A 19,177-nucleotide genomic window follows, 5' to 3' on the forward strand; every position below is an offset into this window, starting at 1 on the left:
CTATAGAGTAGCCGTGACCTGTCATCCGCCTGCTCCGCTCATTGTGGCCCGCGACTGGTAACCAAGTTGCTTAATTGGCCCTCACTCTTCAAAAGATTGGGCACCCTTGGTTTAGGCCGATACGTATTCTTCTACATTCTTTTGGTAAAAAAAAAAACGCAATAAGGTTTTATTTATTGGTTTGCGCAAAAGTTATAGCGTTTACAAAATAGGGGATAGTTTTATGGCATTTTTTTTTTTACTATTAATGGTGGCGATCAGCGATTTTTTTTCGTGACTGCGACATTATGGCAGACACATCGGACACCTTTGACACTATTTTGGGACCATTGTCATTTTTACAGCGAACAGTGCTATAAAAATGCACTGGTTACTGTAAAAATGACACTGGCAGTGAAGGGGTTAACCAGGAGGGGGCGCTGTAGGGGTTAAGTGTTCCCTAAGGGAGTGTTCTTACTGTAGGGGGGCGTGGCTGTGCATGTGACGTCACTGATCGTCGTTCCCTAACACAGGGAACAGACGTGCAGTGACAGCCACACGAGGAAGCACGGGGAGAGGTTTTTTTACACTTACCTCTCCCCGTTCTTCCTCTCTGTGACCCGATCGCGGGACACTGGCGGCGATCGGTCCGCTGTTTCCGCGGGGGTGGTCACGGAGAAGAGGAGCGAGTCACGAGCGTGCCGCCCACGGCTGGGCCCTTAATGGGGACATACATATACGCCCTTGTGCCCAGCCGTGCCATTTTGTCGACGTATATCGTCGTGGGGCGGTCCTCAAGTGGTTAAACAGTAAGTAATATGCAATTTGGGCTGGATTACAGTGGTCATTTCTTTTGAGGGAGGAAAATCGACCACATAGGCCCAGATTCACAAAGCACTTACGCCGACGTATAACAAGTTACACCGACGTAAGTGCAAATGTGCGCCGTCGTATCTGTGCGCCAGACCCACAAACCGATATGCGCCTAAAACCAGGCTACACCCCGCCGACGTATCTTGCTTACACCGGCGTAGAGTGGGCGCACATTTAGGCTGGGTGCATGGTGCCGCTCCCATTGATTAGCCATTCAAACATGCAAATGAGGGAAATACGGCGATTCACGAACCTGCGTGCGCCCGACGCAGGCTACGCGAGGTGCGCGTAAGTTGTACGTCCGGCGTAAAGTTATTCCCCATTAAGGAGTCGCAACCCAGCAGCAGACATGCAAAGGTCTGCACCAAGGAACACAATCCGGCGTATTTTACGTTGGACGTGTGTCTGGCTGGGCGTAGGTTACGTTCACGCCGTACGCAGTGATCCGGCGTAGTTTAGGCAGTTGTTCCGACGTGGTTGTGAGCAGGCGCAGGGGGATGCGTCCACGGCGCATGCGCAGTGCGTGGGTGACGCCTCATTTGCATGGGTCACGCGCACTTCCACCTACGCCGGCGTACGCCTTCTAATACCACGCCACACTGGCGCAGCGTTGGGAGCACTGGCTTGCTGAATTCAATGCTTGCCTCTCTGCGCTATGCTGGCGTGGCGTACAGCGTTTGTGCTACGGCGGCGTAATGTGATTCTTTTGTCCTTTTTTTCCCACAAATAGAGCTTTCTTTTGGAGGCATTTGATCACCTCTGCGGTTTTTATTTTTTGCACTATAAATGAAAAAAGACCGAAAATTTGGGAAGAAAATTATTTTTTCTTAGTTTCTGTGATAAAATTTTGCAAATTATTAATTTTTCTTCATACATTTTGGCCACAATTTATGCTGCTACATGTCTTTGATAAAAATAACCCAAAGTTTTTGGAAATTATTTGGTCTGTGTGAAAGTTTTAGAGTCTACAAGCTATAGTGCAAATCATAAAAAATGATCACATCTGATGTACTGAAGGCCTCTCTCATTTCATGAGACCCTAACAAGCCAGGAAAGTACAAATGCCCACAGATGGCACTCGGGCGGCACAGATGGCACTGAGGCGGCACAGATGGCACTGAGGCGGGTACTGATGAGATGGGTACTGATGTGCACCGATGAGGCCTGTGTACTGGTGGACACAGGTGGGCACTGATGAGGCGGCACAGGTGGGCACTAATGAGGCGGCACAGATGGCACTAATGAACCGGCACAGATGGCACTAATGAGGCGGCACAGATGGCACTGAGATAGGTACTGATGAGATGGGTACTGATGTGCACTGATTGACTGCAGCACAGGTGGGCACTGATGAGGTGGCACAGGTGGGCACGGTGGTACTGGTGGGCACAGGTGGTACTGGTGAGCACACTGTGGTACTGGTGGGCACTTTGGTACTGGGGGGCACTGTGGTACTGGGGGGCACAGGTGGTCCTGGGGGACACTGTGGTACTGGGGCACTGATTTGTCACTTTTTTTTTTTTAAATCGCTCTTTGCTCCGTTTGCTCTCCACTCCTCACACGCGGTGTCTGTGTGAGGAGGGGAGAGTCGGCAATGAGAGATGATCTCATATGTTTATATACGAGATCATCTCTCATTGGCCGCACAGATCGCGCTGTAAATAGCCGCTGTGATTGGCTATTTACCGTGATCTGTGTTTGGCTGTGTCCGAGGCACACGGCCAGCACAGGAGTTCCCCGCTGCGCGCTCGGGAGCGAGGAAAGGCTCGGCCGTAAAAACACGGCCTGTTAGAGATCTAGAGCCGCGCTGCGGCCGTACAAAGTCGTACGCCCGTCAGCTAGTGGTTAAGCATGTTATTGACCAGTGTCTGCATATGCAGAGATTGACGCCTTGTGATAGGTGCGGTTTTTATACATGTAATTAATGGATAAGGATAAACAACAAAAAATAATAAATGTACAGAAAATGTAAAGACTTTTAATGTATGAATGAAGACTGAAGTATTTATGAATGAAGGCTGCAGTATTTCAATTCTCCACAAGATGGTGATCTTACTCCTGAGCGTGGAACGCAAAGAAGGAAGTGATGTCATGTACGGACAGGAAGTGATGTAGGGTAAAAGACAGGAAGTTCCAGAGGAGAGGTGACTTGTTAGGAAATAGCGTACAGACATTACTGGATCTTGAGGTACGTTTATTTTATTACTTATTTATTACAGGTACTTATATTACGTTTTCATTTACGCAGTGCTTTACATAAATATTTATATTGTACACTCACATCAGTCTCTGCCCCCAATGAGTTTACAATCTAAGGTCCCTAGCTCACATTCATACACACACATACTGGGGGCAATTTAGATCGGAGCCAATAAGCTACCAGCATGTCATTGGAGTGTTGGAGAAAAAAAGAGTACAGAGAGGAGGGAGAGCACATCCTGCTCCTCCACCGGTCTCTCTACCACCTTTGTGTTGTTATCTGTACTTTTTCGGAACATGTGAAAGCCGTCCAAGACACCCGCCTGCCTTCTACCTACTGATGAAGTGAGCAGTTGCTAAGGGCAGGTCGGGCGGCTGCAAAACTTTGGAATTTGCCGGTGTTCTGTCGGATATTGTCACTGCTGTCGAGAAGTGCCCGGGACGAAGAGGTCTAGGGCCAAAATTATTGCTCTCGCTCTAACGTTCGCAGCGATACCTCACATGTGTGGTTTGAACACCGTTTTCATATGTGGGCGGGACTTACGAGTGGGGTCGCTTCTGTATACGAGCACACAGGGGCGCGCGGGAGCGCGATACTGGGAGGACGTCCATGGAGTTAAGCGACCGCCTTGTAGCCGTATTTCGGCTATGAGGCGGTGATCAAGTGGTTAAGGTTCGTAATTTACACAAGACAATCATATGTGGAGTGCAGGCTCCATCTAGTGTTCTTTTTTGGTATTGCTTCAGTTCTGTTATTTAATTACTGTATGTGTTTAGTTAAGGAAGTTGTTAGAAAGCAGGGAATTCTGGGTAGAATCTTCACAGGAAGTGAAAAACAGCCACCATGCTTTGAGAAGACACTGCAGGGAGCAGGGCATGTCTTGCTCAATCTATCGCCATTACCACTTAGAGAATTTAAAAAGTAGGTTTTTACTATCTCATCTTGTATTGTATATCGTTGTTTCTGCTATGTATGCTGTATTGTATGCAATAGTGTACTTATTGAGGTCTATTTCTGTTATTTTTGTAGTTTCACTTAGCTTGTTCTAATAAACTGAGATCAAATAAATATGGTATCTGAAGTTTTTGGGATAAGAAGGTTTAGCTGAATGACCTTGAGACAGAACATCCCTAGTATATCCTGGTATAGTCCAAATAATTCTCAGTCTATCGACAGAGAAGAGTGCCCTATTTAGGTGAGGGGGATTCTGGGAGGGTCACGTGACTTCATCCTTATCCCTATAATGAAAATATTGTTCTATCTAGAGAGGAGAGAAGGATTCTACGACGTCTTCTATGATAATTACTTTCTCTCTATACACAGAATTATAAAATAGTGGAGATCCATTAACACCCAGCAGCCATCTTCTCAGGACATCACCCATCACAGTGCCTCCACCTCACTGCCTGACAACAGAGGTAACCAGTGCCAAGAAGATTCTAGAAGTCACCAAGAAGATAATTGATCTGCTGACAGGAGAGGTGAGCGGTGCCGGGAATTCTGGGACATTATCCAGTAACAGACAAGGGATGTGTCTGGATGGTGACTGTATCATTGTGTGTGTCAGGTTCCTATAAGGTGTCAGGAGGTCACTGTCTATTTCTCCATGGAGGAGTGGGAGTATTTAGAAGGACACAAGGATCTCTACAAGGACGTCATGATGGAGAATCAGCCGCCCCTCACATCACCGGGTAAGAGGAGACTTTATTGTAAAGGAGAGAGCAGTACGGAGGCTCCACCTAGATCCCCCTCATCTGATAAACACATAGAAACAATGTATTCAGTCAGTGTGTGTGTTTCCTACAGATGGATCCTGTAATGGGAACCCACCAGAGAGATGTCCCCGTCCTCTGTATTCCTGGGATTCCACACAGGAGGATCACACCATCCCCCACCATCATCAGGTAGGTGGGAGTGAGCAACTAAAATTAAAAAATAATTCTAAACTATGAGACCACATTCTTCAAAGTAACTTATTATTCCTTTTTATAAATGTATTCTGTCATCTTTGGGGTTTAGGGTGAAGAATTGAAAGACATCAAAGCTGAGATTAAAAAGGAAGAAGAAGAAGAGCCGCAGGTGAGTGGAGATCAGCAGTCTATGGAGGGGGGAAGTCTTCAGTACTCCCGGGATTCCACACCGGAAGATCAAAGCATCCCTCACCATCATCAGGTAGAAAGAACTGAGCTATAGAACTCAAGTTATTCTAAACTATAGATAACTTTCTTATAGATATATTTTTTTTATATTGAACTTAATTATGCAGATATTTAAATTTTTCATATTGGGGTTCAGATTAAATTAGGAAAAGACATCAAACTTGAGGTTAAAGAGGAAGAAGAAGAGGCGTTGGTGAGTGGAGATCAGCAGTCTATGGAGAAGATGACCATGAAAAGTGACCAGGAGGAATCTTCTCTTTATATAAACAGAAGTAAGTAATAATCACTGAATGCAGAAATGTTCACATTTTCCTTTTTCTTCTATGAGTATAAAAGATGAATTTAAATAATTGCAATGTGAAGATACTGTACACCATATGAAAGGTCCATCTCCATTCCTCAATATAACGTCATGTTTCCAACAAATGAGGAGGAGATACTGAGATTGCAGGCTTGGCTGGCTTCAATCAGGTTTGGTCTCCACCCAGAGACTGGCCACATTAATCACCTTGCAGGTGGACAGACAGACATGGAGAAGGCCATATGAAAGGTTCATCTCAACAAATGAGGTGGAGATGATGTATCTTTATCTGGTTTGTATTGATACTTTATGATTGCCCCCAATTCCAGACATACTGTAGAGTGTTAGACCAACATACTGTATATGACTTCTGAATGAAAGGAATGAAGAATTCTAATAACATTTAAACATTGATTTCCAACAGGAGGACACTATGTCCTGAATAACGTATCTTCAGAATGTAAAGCAGAAGAAAATCCCACCACACAACGTTCTCCAGGAGAAAATCTCACCACACGACGTTCTCCAGGAGAAAATCCCACCACACAACGTTCTCCAGGAGAAAATCCCACCACACAACGTTCTCCAGAAGTGAATCGCATTACACAAATAATACATCATAGAACTTATCATATGGAGAGATCCTGGGATTTCTCTGATCCTGAGGATTCTTCTGAGGATCCACATACTATTATTATTGAATCTCACAGTACAGATAAAGCAACAGATCCATCTAATCCCGAGGAATCTTCATTGAACCATGAAGGATCTCGCACAGGAGAACATTCCTTGTCATCTACAGTGTGTGGGAATTCTTCCAAAGAAACCAGAGAGCCTATTACACACCAGAAAAGTCATAAGAGTTTGCATTCTTACTCATGTCCAGAGTGCGGGAGATGTTTTAATGGGAAAATAAACTTTCTCAGTCACCAGAGGGTTCACACTATCGAGCGTCCTTTCCCATGTTCAGAGTGCGGCAAACGTTTTACTGACAAAGGAAACCTTCTTAAACACTACAGAATTCACACGGGTGAGCGTCCCTTTTCATGTTCAGAGTGCGGGAAATGTTTTATTCAGAAAGTAGAACTTGTTAATCACCAGAGAATTCACACAGGTGAGCGTCCGTTCTCGTGTTCGCACTGTGGTAAAGGTTTCGCTCGGAAAGGAAACCTTCTAACACATCAGAGAACTCACACAGGTGAGCGTCCTCTTTCATGTTCAGAGTGTGGCAAAGGTTTCATTCAGAAAAGAGACCTTGTTGTTCACCAAAGAAGTCACACGGGAGAATGTCCTTTTTCATGTTCAGAGTGCGGGAAATCTTTCGCTCAGAAAGGACATCTTGTTATTCACCAGAGAATTCACACTGGTGAGCGTCCTTTTTCATGTTCAGAGTGCGGGAAATGTTTCCCCGAGAAAGGAAATCTTGTCATTCACCAGAGAATTCACACCGGTGAGCGTCCTTTTTCATGTTCAGAGTGCGGGAAATTTTTCCGCGAGAAAGGAAATCTTGATAATCATCAGAGAATTCACACAGGCAAACGTCCATATTCATGTTCAGATTGCGGGAAAACTTTTGTTCGGAAAGGTGAACTAAATAATCACCAGAGAATTCACACAGGCGAGCGTCCTTTTACATGTTCAGAGTGCGGGAAATGTTTCCACGAAAAAGGAAATCTTGTTACTCACCAGAGAATTCACACAGGCAAACGTCCATATTCGTGTTCAGAGTGCGGGAAAACTTTTGTTCGGAAAGACGTACTTAATAATCACCAGAGAATTCACACCGGCGAGCGTCCTTTTTCATGTTCAGAATGCGGGAAATGTTTCCACGAAAAAGGAAGCCTTCTTAAACACCAGAGAATTCACACCGGCGAGCGTCCTTTTTCTTGTTCAGAGTGCGGGAAATGTTTCAACGAAAAAGGAAGCCTTCTTAAACACCAGAGAATTCACACCGGCGAGCTTCCATATTCGTGTTCAGAGTGCAGGAAATGTTTCAGTTACAAAAGTGCCCTTGATCGACACCAGAGAATTCACACCGGCGAGCATCCTTTTTCATGTTCAGAGTGCTGGAAATGTTTCAACGAAAAAGGAAATCTTCTTAAACACCAGAGAATTCACACGGGCAAACGTCCATATTCGTGTTCAGAGTGCGGGAAATGTTTCAGTTACAAAAGTGCCCTTGATCGACACCAGGGAATTCACATGGACTAACCACCTTTTTTATGTTTAGACGGACCAATGGGGAGTGTGAGATCGTGTGTCCTTCCTTATAGTCAGAATGTATAAAATGTTTCTGTTAAAGAAAATCACTTATTGGATCCCAGAATATTCATAAAGACTAATAAAGTTTTTGTGTTCATATTGGCTTATTTGGAGGCGTGGCCAAAGTACAATGTACTATGATGTCATAGTTATAGGTCTGCAGGGATTGAATTATAGTAATACGGTCCTCTAAACAATGCTGACTTGGCCCCGCACTCACACAGGCCCCACCATAGAGTACAACAGCCCATGGAATCCCACGAGACTGCATAATCACTCAGAGCTTCCTCCTCCTACACCCCATGTGACCATGTGACATCACATGGAGAGTAAACCTGGGCATCGGACTGAATTACTGCAGTCTTATGATCTGAAGCCGATAAGACTGACATAGGCAAACACTAGATAATCAGCACAAGTATATACTATGAAATTAAACAAGTGGCTATGAGGCAGGGTTGCCATAGAAATGTTGGATTGAGAAGGAGGCTTGGTTAACAGTACAGGAAGTGCTCAATGTATGGGCGGAAATACACTCTGTTAGCCAGATTCACGTACGGTGGCTTAAAGTTATGCGGGCGTAGCGTATGTAATTTACGTTACACCGCCGCAAGTTAGAGAGGCAAGTGCTGTATTCACAAAGCACTTGCGTCCTAAGTTTCGGCGGCGTAGCGTAAATGTGCCAGCGTAAGCGTGCCTAATTCAAATTGTGAAGAGGTGGGCGTGTTTTATGTAAATAAAGCATGCGCCGTCCGTGGACGTATCCCAGTGCGCATGCTCCAAATTACGCCGCAGACTCATTGGTTTCGACGTGAACGTAAATTACGCCCAGCCCCATTCACGGACGCCTTACGCAAACGACGTAAAAATTTACGCGGTTCCGACGTCCATACCTAACATTGGCTGCGCCATCTTTTTGGTGGTTTATCTTTACGCCTGAAAACGCCTTACGTAAACGCCGTATCTTTACTGCGACGGCCGTGCGTACATTTGTGAATAGGCGTATCTCGCTGATTTACATATTCTAGGCGTAAATCAGCGTACATGCCCCTAGCGGCCAGCGTAAATAGACAGCAAAAATACGACGGCGTAGGAAGACTTACGCCTCTCGTATCTTAGCAACATTTAAGCGTATCTCAGTTTGAGAATGCGCTTAAATATACGACAGCGCAGATTCGGAGTTACGACGGCGTATCTACTGATACGCCGTCGTGTCTCTACCTGAATCTGGCTAAAGTTTTTTTAAAGTTTCTTTAACCACTTAGGTAAAGGACCAGGCCCCTTTTTGCAATTCGGCACTGCGTCGCTTTAACTGACAATTGCGCGGTCGTGCGACGTGGCTCCCAAACAAAATTGGCGTCCTTTTTTTCCCACAAATAGAGCTTTCTTTTGGTGGTATTTGATCACCTCTGCGTTTTTTATTTTTTGCGCTCTAAACAAAAATAGAGCGACAATGTTGAAAAAAATTCAATATTTTTTACTTTTTGCTATAATAAATATCCCCCAAAAATATATACATTTTTTATTTTTTTTTCTCTGTTGTGGCCCGGGGTCCACATGTGACCCGCGGAGCCCTATGATGTGGCCCACGACCTCCTGCTCTGGAATGGCGGGATGGCAAGCCCAGATCGCAGGTTGCCGACCCGCCATACTGCAGCATCAGTGTTTTGAATGCAGCTGGTGATAGAGGAAGAAAGCGGCTGCAGAGCCCCATAAGCCGATGCATCCTCTACAGCGCCGGCTTTTACCACAGGGGGAGTCGATGGCAAAGTTCAGCTTACCCGCAGGATAGACACAGGTGCACTTCGCTGCACCCGCGGTATGGGTAAACCGCAGCACATCAGTGTGAAAGCAGTCTTATGCCCTTTTCACACCATCAGCCCGACCAAATGGGACCCACAATTCCCCTCCATAGAGCGACAGATGTCTGTTTACGCCCGCCTACCTCCAATCCGAAAAACGTAAAGGAATTCGTCCCCTTCCATCTGGGCAGATCGAAGGGCCTATAGAGTAGCCGTGACCTGTCATCCGCCTGCTCCGCTCATTGTGGCCCGCGACTGGTAACCAAGTTGCTTAATTGGCCCTCGCTCTTCAAAAGATTGGGCACCCCTGGTTTAGGCCGATACGTATTCTTCTACATTCTTTTGGTAAAAAAAAAACGCAATAAGGTTTTATTTATTGGTTTGCGCAAAAGTTATAGCGTTTACAAAATAGGTGATAGTTTTATGGCATTTTTTTTTTTAATATTAATGGTGGCGATCAGCGATTTTTTTTCGTGACTGCGACATTATGGCAGACACATCGGACACCTTTGACACTATTTTGGGACCATTGTCATTTTTACAGCGAACAGTGCTATAAAAATGCACTGGTTACTGTAAAAATGACAGTGGCAGAGAAGGGGTTAACCAGGAGGGGGCGCTGTAGGGGTTAAGTGTTCCCTAAGGGAGTGTTCTTACTGTAGGGGGGCGTGGCTGTGCATGTGACGTCACTGATCGTCGTTCCCTAACACAGGGAACAGACGTGCAGTGACAGCCACACGAGGAAGCACGGGGAGAGGTTTTTTTACACTTACCTCTCCCCGTTCTTCCTCTCTGTGACCCGATCGCGGGACACTGGCGGCGATCGGTCCGCTGTTCCCGCGGGGGCGGTCACGGAGAAGAGGAGCGGGTCACGAGCGTGCCGCCCACGGCTGGGCCCTTAATGGGGACATACATATACGCCCTTGTGCCCAGCCGTGCCATTTTGTCGACGTATATCGTCGTGGGGCGGTCCTCAAGTGGTTAAACAGTAAGTAATATGCAATTTGGGCTGGATTACAGTGGTCATTTCTTTTGAGGGAGGAAAATCGACCACATAGGCCCAGATTCACAAAGCACTTACGCCGACGTATAACAAGTTACACCGACGTAAGTGCAAATGTGCGCCGTCGTATCTGTGCGCCAGACCCACAAACCGATATGCGCCTAAAACCAGGCTACACCCCGCCGACGTATCTTGCTTACACCGGCGTAGAGTGGGCGCACATTTAGGCTGGGTGCATGGTGCCGCTCCCATTGATTAGCCATTCAAACATGCAAATGAGGGAAATACGGCGATTCACGAACCTGCGTGCGCCCGACGCAGGCTACGCGAGGTGCGCGTAAGTTGTACGTCCGGCGTAAAGTTATTCCCCATTAAGGAGTCGCAACCCAGCAGCAGACATGCAAAGGTCTGCACCAAGGAACACAATCCGGCGTATTTTACATTGGACGTGTGTCTGGCTGGGCATAGGTTACGTTCACGCCGTACGCAGTGATCCGGCGTAGTTTAGGCAGTTGTTCCGACGTGGTTGTGAGCAGGCGCAGGGGGATGCGTCCACGGCGCATGCGCAGTGCGTGACCCGTATCTGTCTGGCGCTCTGCCCATCATTTGCATGGGGTCACGCCTCATTTGCATGGGTGACGCCTCATTTGCATGGGTCACGCGCATTTCCACCTACGCCGGCGTACGCCTTCTAATACCACGCCACACTGGCGCAGCGTTGGGAGCACTGGCTTGCTGAATTCAATGCTTGCCTCTCTGCGCTATGCTGGCGTGGCGTACGGCGTTTGTGCTACGGCGGCGTAATGTGATTCTTTTGTCCTTTTTTTCCCACAAATAGAGCTTTCTTTTGGTGGCATTTGATCACCTCTGCGGTTTTTATTTTTTGCACTATAAATGAAAAAAGACCGAAAATTTGGGAAGAAAATTATTTTTTCTTAGTTTCTGTGATAAAATTTTGCAAATTATTAATTTTTCTTCATACATTTTGGCCACAATTTATGCTGCTACATGTCTTTGATAAAAATAACCCAAAGTTTTTGGAAATTATTTGGTCTGTGTGAAAGTTTTAGAGTCTACAAGCTATAGTGCAAATCATAAAAAATGATCACATCTGATGTACTGAAGGCCTCTCTCATTTCATGAGACCCTAACAAGCCAGGAAAGTACAAATGCCCACAGATGGCACTCGGGCGGCACAGATGGCACTGAGGCGGCACAGATGGCACTGAGGCGGGTACTGATGAGATGGGTACTGATGTGCACCGATGAGGCCTGTGTACTGGTGGACACAGGTGGGCACTGATGAGGCGGCACAGGTGGGCACTAATGAGGCGGCACAGATGGCACTAATGAACCGGCACAGATGGCACTAATGAACCGGCACAGATGGCACTGAGATAGGTACTGATGAGATGGGTACTGATGTGCACTGATTGACTGCAGCACAGGTGGGCACTGATGAGGTGGCACAGGTGGGCACACGGTGGTACTGGTGGGCACACGGTGGTACTGGTGGGCACACTGTGGTACTGGTGGGCACTTTGGTACTGGGGGGCACAGGTGGTCCTGGGGGACACTGCGGTACTGGGGCACTGATTTGTCACTTTTTTTTTTTTAAATCGCTCTTTGCTCCGTTTGCTCTCCACTCCTCACACGCGGTGTCTGTGTGAGGAGGGGAGAGTCGGCAATGAGAGATGATCTCATATGTTTATATATGAGATCATCTCTCATTGGCCGCACAGATCGCACGGTAAATAGCCGCTGTGATTGGCTATTTACCGTGATCTGTGTTTGGCTGTGTCCGAGGCACACGGCCAGCACAGGAGTTCCCCGCTGCGCGCTCGGGAGCGAGGAAAGGCTCGGCCGTAAAAACACGGCCTGTTAGAGATCTAGAGCCGCGCTGCGGCCGTACAAAGTCGTACGCCCGTCAGCTAGTGGTTAAGCATGTTATTGACCAGTGTCTGCATATGCAGAGATTGACGCCTTGTGATAGGTGCGGTTTTTATACATGTAATTAATGGATAAGGATAAACAACAAAAAATAATAAATGTACAGAAAATGTAAAGACTTTTAATGTATGAATGAAGACTGAAGTATTTATGAATGAAGGCTGCAGTATTTCAATTCTCCACAAGATGGTGATCTTACTCCTGAGCGTGGAACGCAAAGAAGGAAGTGATGTCATGTACGGACAGGAAGTGATGTAGGGTAAAAGACAGGAAGTTCCAGAGGAGAGGTGACTTGTTAGGAAATAGCGTACAGACATTACTGGATCTTGAGGTACGTTTATTTTATTACTTATTTATTACAGGTACTTATATTACGTTTTCATTTACGCAGTGCTTTACATAAATATTTATATTGTACACTCACATCAGTCTCTGCCCCCAATGAGTTTACAATCTAAGGTCCCTAGCTCACATTCATACACACACATACTAGGGGCAATTTAGATCGGAGCCAATAAGCTACCAGCATGTCATTGGAGTGTTGGAGAAAAAAAGAGTACAGAGAGGAGGGAGAGCACATCCTGCTCCTCCACCGGTCTCTCTACCACCTTTGTGTTGTTATCTGTACTTTTTCGGAACATGTGAAAGCCGTCCAAGACACCCGCCTGCCCTCTACCTACTGATGAAGTGAGCAGTTGCTAAGGGCAGGTCGGGCGGCTGCAAAACTTTGGAATTTGCCGGTGTTCTGTCGGATATTGTCACTGCTGTCGAGAAGTGCCCGGGACGAAGAGGTCTAGGGCCAAAATTATTGCTCTCGCTCTAACGTTCGCAGCGATACCTCACATGTGTGGTTTGAACACCGTTTTCATATGTGGGCGGGACTTACGAGTGGGGTCGCTTCTGTATACGAGCACACAGGGGCGCGCGGGAGCGCGATACTGGGAGGACGTCCATGGAGTTAAGCGACCGCCTTGTAGCCGTATTTCGGCTATGAGGCGGTGATCAAGTGGTTAAGGTTCGTAATTTACACAAGACAATCATATGTGGAGTGCAGGCTCCATCTAGTGTTCTTTTTTGGTATTGCTTCAGTTCTGTTATTTAATTACTGTATGTGTTTAGTTAAGGAAGTTGTTAGAAAGCAGGGAATTCTGGGTAGAATCTTCACAGGAAGTGAAAAACAGCCACCATGCTTTGAGAAGACACTGCAGGGAGCAGGGCATGTCTTGCTCAATCTATCGCCATTACCACTTAGAGAATTTAAAAAGTAGGTTTTTACTATCTCATCTTGTATTGTATATTGTTGTTTCTGCTATGTATGCTGTATTGTATGCAATAGTGTACTTATTGAGGTCTGTTTCTGTTATTTTTGTAGTTTCACCTAGCTTGTTCTAATAAACTGAGATCAAAGAAATATGGTATCTGAAGTTTATGGGATAAGAAGGTTTAGCTGAATGACCTCGAGACAGAACATCCCTAGTATAGACATTACACATCCTGGTATAGTCCAAATAATTCTCAGTCTATCGACAGAGAAGTGTGTCCTATTTAGGTGAGGAGGATTCTGGGAGGGTCACGTGACTTCATCCTTATCCCTATAATGAAAATATTGTTCTATCTAGAGAGGAGAGAAGGATTCTACGACGTCTTCTATGATAATTACTTTCTCTCTATACACAGAATTATAAAATAGTGAAGGAAACATCTGGAGATCCATAAACACCCAGCAGCCATCTTCACAGGACATCGCCCATCACAGTGTCTTCACCTCACTGTCTGACAATAGAGGTAACCAGTGCCAGGAAGATTCTAGAAGTCACCAAGAAGATCACCGAGCTGACAGGAGAGGTGAGCGATGCCGGGAATTCTGGGACATTATCCAGTAACAGACAAGGGATGTGTCTGGATGGTGACTGTATCATTGTGTGTGTCAGGTTCCTATAAGGTGTCAGGAGGTCATTGTCTATTTCTCCATGGAGGAGTGGGAGTATTTAGAAGGACACAAGGGTCTCTACAAGGACGTCATGATGGACGATCAGCCGCCCCTCACATCACCGGGTAAGAGGAGACTTTATTGTAAAGGTGAGAGCAGTACGGAGGGTCCACCTAGATCCCCCATCATCTGATAAACACATAGAAACAATGTATTCAGTCAGTGTGTGTGTTTCCTACAGATGGATCCAGTAATGGGAACCCACCAGAGAGATGTCCCCGTCCTCTGTATTCCCGGGATTCCACACAGGAAGGTCACACCATCCCCCACCATCATCAGGTAGGTGGGACTGAGCAACTAAAATTAAAAAATAATTCTAAACTAGGAGACCACATTCTTCAAAGTAACTTTTTGTTCCTTTTTATAAATGTATTCTGTTATCTTTGGGGTTTAGGGTGAAGAATTGAAAGACATCAAAGTTGAGATTAAAAAGGAAGAAGAGGAGAGGTTGGTGAGAAGAGATCAGCAGTCTATGGAGGGGGGAAGTCTTCAGTATTCCCGGGATTCCAAACCGGAAGATCAAAGCATCCCTCACCATCATCAGGTAGAAAGAACTGAGCTATAGAACTCAAAAGTTATTCTAAACGATAAAATAACTTTCTTATAGATATATATTTTTTTTATATTGAACTTAATTATCCAGATATTTAAATTTTTCATATTGGGGTTCAGGATAAATTAGGAAAAGACATCAAACTTGAGGTTAAAGAGGAAGAAGAAGAGACGTTGGTGAGTGGAGATCAGCAGTCTATTGAGGAGATGACCATGAAAAGTGACCAGGAGGAATCTTCTCTTTGTATCAGCAGAAGTAAGTAATAATCACTGAATGCAGAAATGTTCACATTTTCCTTTTTCTTCTATGAGTATAAAAGATGAATTTAAATAATTGCAATGTGAAGATACTGTACACCATATGAAAGGCCCATCTCCATTCCTCAATATAACGTCATGTTCCCAACAAATGAGGAGGAGATACTGTACACCATATGAAAGGTCCATCTCCATTCCTCAATATAACGTCATGTTCCCAACAAATGAGGAGGAGATACTGTACACCATATGAAAGGTCCATCTTCATTCCTCAGTATAAGGTCATTGTGACGAACCCTCATCCTCAACAGTCACCAGACAACACCAGTCTTGGAGTACATCAGGAATAGCCTTTTTATTTGAGATCTCACACAAATATATACACAAGGGTGTCAATACAAACTGTAACCAGAAACCTAATTAACATGAGCTATTATTTTTTAGAAAGCCTAGGTGACTCTGAGGCATGACCTTTAGGACAGACTTGCCGTCTTTTAGCTCAGAAGACACAATCAACATTATCATAAATAGAGACACAGAAAACCTTCTCACAATAGCAGAGTTAATTAACACAAACAACACTGGGTGAAAGATTTAGAGCTCACAGTAGCCTTATTTACAATAAACACATATAACAGACAACAAACAGACAGGTGGCTGGGGATGATGACATGAGCATCTTCTACGAGCTCCAACATTATGTAGCCATCACTATAATATGGCACATACAGGGTTCCCAGAGTCTGTGTGTTTTGTGGGGACATGGACTTGAATCCAAAAGTAACATTACTTCAAGGTCCCCAGGCATACACCTTGCAAAGAGTATTGTTCCCTTAAAATCCAGGTCCCATAATCAGAAGGCAAGAGGATAGCATTCAGTCCTCTCCAAAAGCCTCTGTCCCAGCTAGGTCTGTCACAGTCATGTTCCCAACAAATGGGAATGAGTTACTGTACACCATATGAAAGGTCCATCTCCATTCCTCAGTATAACGTCATGTTCCCAACAAATGAGGAGGAAATACTGTACACCATATGAAAGGTCCATCTCCATTCCTCAATATAACGTCATGTTCCCAACAAATGAGGAGGAGATACTGTACACCATATGAAAGGTCTATCTCCATTCCTCAATACAACATCATGTTCCCAACAAATGAGGAGGAGATACTGTACACCATATGAAAGGTCCCTCTCCATTCCTCAATATAACGTCATGTTCCCAACAAATGAGGAGGAGATACTGAGATTGTAGGCTTGGCTGGCTTAAATCAGGTTTGGTCTCCACCCAGAGACTGGCCACATTAATCACCTTGCAGGTGGACAGACAGACATGAAGAAGGTCATATGAAAGGTCCATCTCTATTCCTCAATATAACGTCATGTTCCCAACAAATGAGGAGGAGATACTGTACACCATATGAAAGGTCCATCTCCATTCCTCAATATAATGTCATGTTCCCAACAAATGAGGTGGAGTTGCTGTATTTTTATCTGAGACACTGTAGAGTGTTAGACCAACATACTGTATATAAATTCTGAATGAAAGGAATGAAGAATTCTTATAACATTTAAACATTGTTATCCAACAGGAGGACACTATGTCCTGAATAACGTATCTTCAGAAATTAAAGCAGAAGAAAATCCCACCACACAACGTTCTCCAGGAGAAAATCCCACCACACAACGTTCTCCAGGAGAAAATCCTACCACACAACGTTCTTCAGGAGTGAATCGCATTACACAAATAATACATCATAAAACCTATCAAATGGAGAGATCCTGGGATTTCTCTGATCCTGAGGATTCTTCTAAAGTTCCACAAACTCTTGAATCTCACAGTACAGATCCATCTAATCCAGAGGAATCTTCCTTGAACCATGAAGGATCTCACACAGGAGAACATTCCTTGTCATCTACAGTGTGTGGGAATTCATCCAAAGAAACCAGAGAGCCTCTTACACACCAGAAAAGTCATAAGAGTTTGCGTACTTACTCATGTCCAGAGTGCGGGAGATGTTTTAATGTGAAAAGAAACTTTCTCAGTCACCAGAGAGTTCACACAGGCGAGCGTCCTTTCCCATGTTCAGAGTGCGGCAAGCGTTTTACTGACAAAGGAAACCTTCTTAAACACTACAGAATTCACACGGGTGAGCGTCCCTTTTCATGTTCAGAGTGCGGGAGATGTTTTATTCGGAAAGCAGAACTTGTTAGTCACCAAAGAATTCACACAGGTGAGCGTCCGTTCTTGTGTTCGCACTGTGGTAAAAGTTTCATTCAGAAAGGACACCTTCTTAAACACCAGAGAACTCACACAAGTGAGCGTCCTTTCTCATGTTCAGAGTGTGGGAAACGTTTCATTCAGAAAAGAGACCTTGTTGTCCACCAGAGAATTCACAAGAGCGAGCGTCCTTACTCTTGTTCAGAGTGTGGGAAAAGTTTCAATCAGAAAGGAAATCTTGTTAATCATCAGAGAAGTCACACGGGCGAGCGTCCCTATTCATGTTCAGAGTGCGGGAAATGTTTCCACGAAAAAGGAAACCTTCTTAAACACCAGAGAATACACACGGGCAAGCGTCCATATTCTTGTTCAGAGTGTGGGAAAACTTTTGCTCAGAAAGGCGAACTTAATAATCACCAGAGAATTCACACCGGCGAGCGTCCTTTTCCGTGTTCAGAGTGCGGAAAATGTTTTGTTCGGAAAGAACACCTTCTTAAACACCAAAGAATTCATATAGGCGATTATCCTCATTCATGTTCTGAGTGTGGGAAATCTTTCATACAGAAAGAAGTACTTCTTCTACACCAGAGAGTTCACACAGATGAACGTCCCTATTCATGCTCAGAGTGCGGGAAATGTTTTGTCCGGAAAGATAAACTTCTTAGACACCAGAGAGTTCACACGGGGGAACGTCCCCATTCGTGTTTAAAGTGCGGGAAATGCTTCAGTCAAAAAAGTGGGCTTAATCGACACCAGAGAATTCACATGAACTAACCACCTTTTTTTATGTTCAGACGGACCAATGGGGAGTGTGGCAAGAACAACCTCCAGAGAACGTGTGTCCTTCCTTATAATCAGAATGTATAAAATGTTTCTGTTAACCACTTCCCGCCCGGCCTATGGCCGATTTACGTCCGGGAAGTGGTTGTGAAATCCTGACAGGACGTTCACGAACGGCCTGCAGGATTTCGTGCCGCGCGCGCCAGTCTGACACCCTGCATCTCCGATCTCGGTAAAGAGCCTCCGGCGGAGACTCTTTACCACGTGATCAGCCGTGTCCAATCATGGCTGATCACGATGTAAACAGGAAGAGCCGTTGATGGCTCTTCCTCACTCGCGTCTGACAGACGCGAGTAGAGGAGAGCCGATCGGCGGCTCTCCTGACAGGGGGGGTTCGCGCTGATTGTTTATCAGCGCAGCCCCCCCTCGGATCGCCACATGGACCACCAGGGAAGCCCACCCTGGACCAGGGTGGGCAAAAAAAAAAAAAAAAAAAGCCGGAAACAAAAAAAAAAACAAAGTAAAAAAAAAAAAAAAAAAAAAAAAGCATTAAGAAAAAAAGATGCCAATCAGTGCCCACAAATGGGCACTGACTGGCAACCTGGGTAAATCACCTGTGCTGCCCCACAGTGTCCATCAGTGCCACCCCAGTGTCCAGTGCCACCCCACAGTGCCCATCCATGCCCAGTGCCCACCTATCAGTGCCCATCTGTGCCACCCATAAGTATCCATCAGTGCCACCCATAAGTGCCGCCCATGAGTGCCCATCTGTGCCGCCTATGAGTGCCCAGTGCCGCCCAAGAGTGCCCATCAGTGCCGCCTATGTGTGCCCATCAGTGCCGCCTATGAG

General features: G+C 45.4%; 1 protein-coding gene and 2 long non-coding RNA genes across 3 annotated transcripts; all 3 read left to right on the top strand.

Annotated features, from left to right (window-relative positions):
- Positions 1-2,648: 2,648 nt before the first annotated feature.
- LOC120910246 lies at positions 2,649-4,650 on the top strand. The gene is made up of 3 exons (XR_005741450.1): positions 2,649-3,040; positions 4,376-4,533; positions 4,620-4,650. It is a non-coding gene; the product is annotated as an uncharacterized LOC120910246 (long non-coding RNA).
- A 535-nt stretch (positions 4,651-5,185) lies between these two features.
- LOC120910533 (zinc finger protein 418-like) lies at positions 5,186-18,584 on the top strand. Its single transcript, XM_040322290.1, has 7 exons — positions 5,186-5,224; positions 5,348-5,483; positions 5,937-5,987; positions 6,048-7,720; positions 14,953-15,063; positions 15,192-15,327; positions 16,919-18,584. The coding sequence occupies exons 2-7, from the start codon at positions 5,426-5,428 to the stop codon at positions 18,319-18,321; spliced, it is 3,432 nt and encodes a 1,143-aa protein (XP_040178224.1). The 5' UTR covers positions 5,186-5,224; positions 5,348-5,425; the 3' UTR covers positions 18,322-18,584.
- On the top strand, positions 12,466-14,497 carry LOC120910231. Its single transcript, XR_005741433.1, has 3 exons — positions 12,466-12,860; positions 14,207-14,374; positions 14,461-14,497. It is a non-coding gene; the product is annotated as an uncharacterized LOC120910231 (long non-coding RNA).
- Positions 18,585-19,177: the final 593 nt, after the last annotated feature.

The sequence above is a fragment of the Rana temporaria genome, chromosome 8 (assembly GCF_905171775.1).
Source record: "Rana temporaria chromosome 8, aRanTem1.1, whole genome shotgun sequence".
Lineage (NCBI taxonomy): Eukaryota > Metazoa > Chordata > Amphibia > Anura > Ranidae > Rana > Rana temporaria.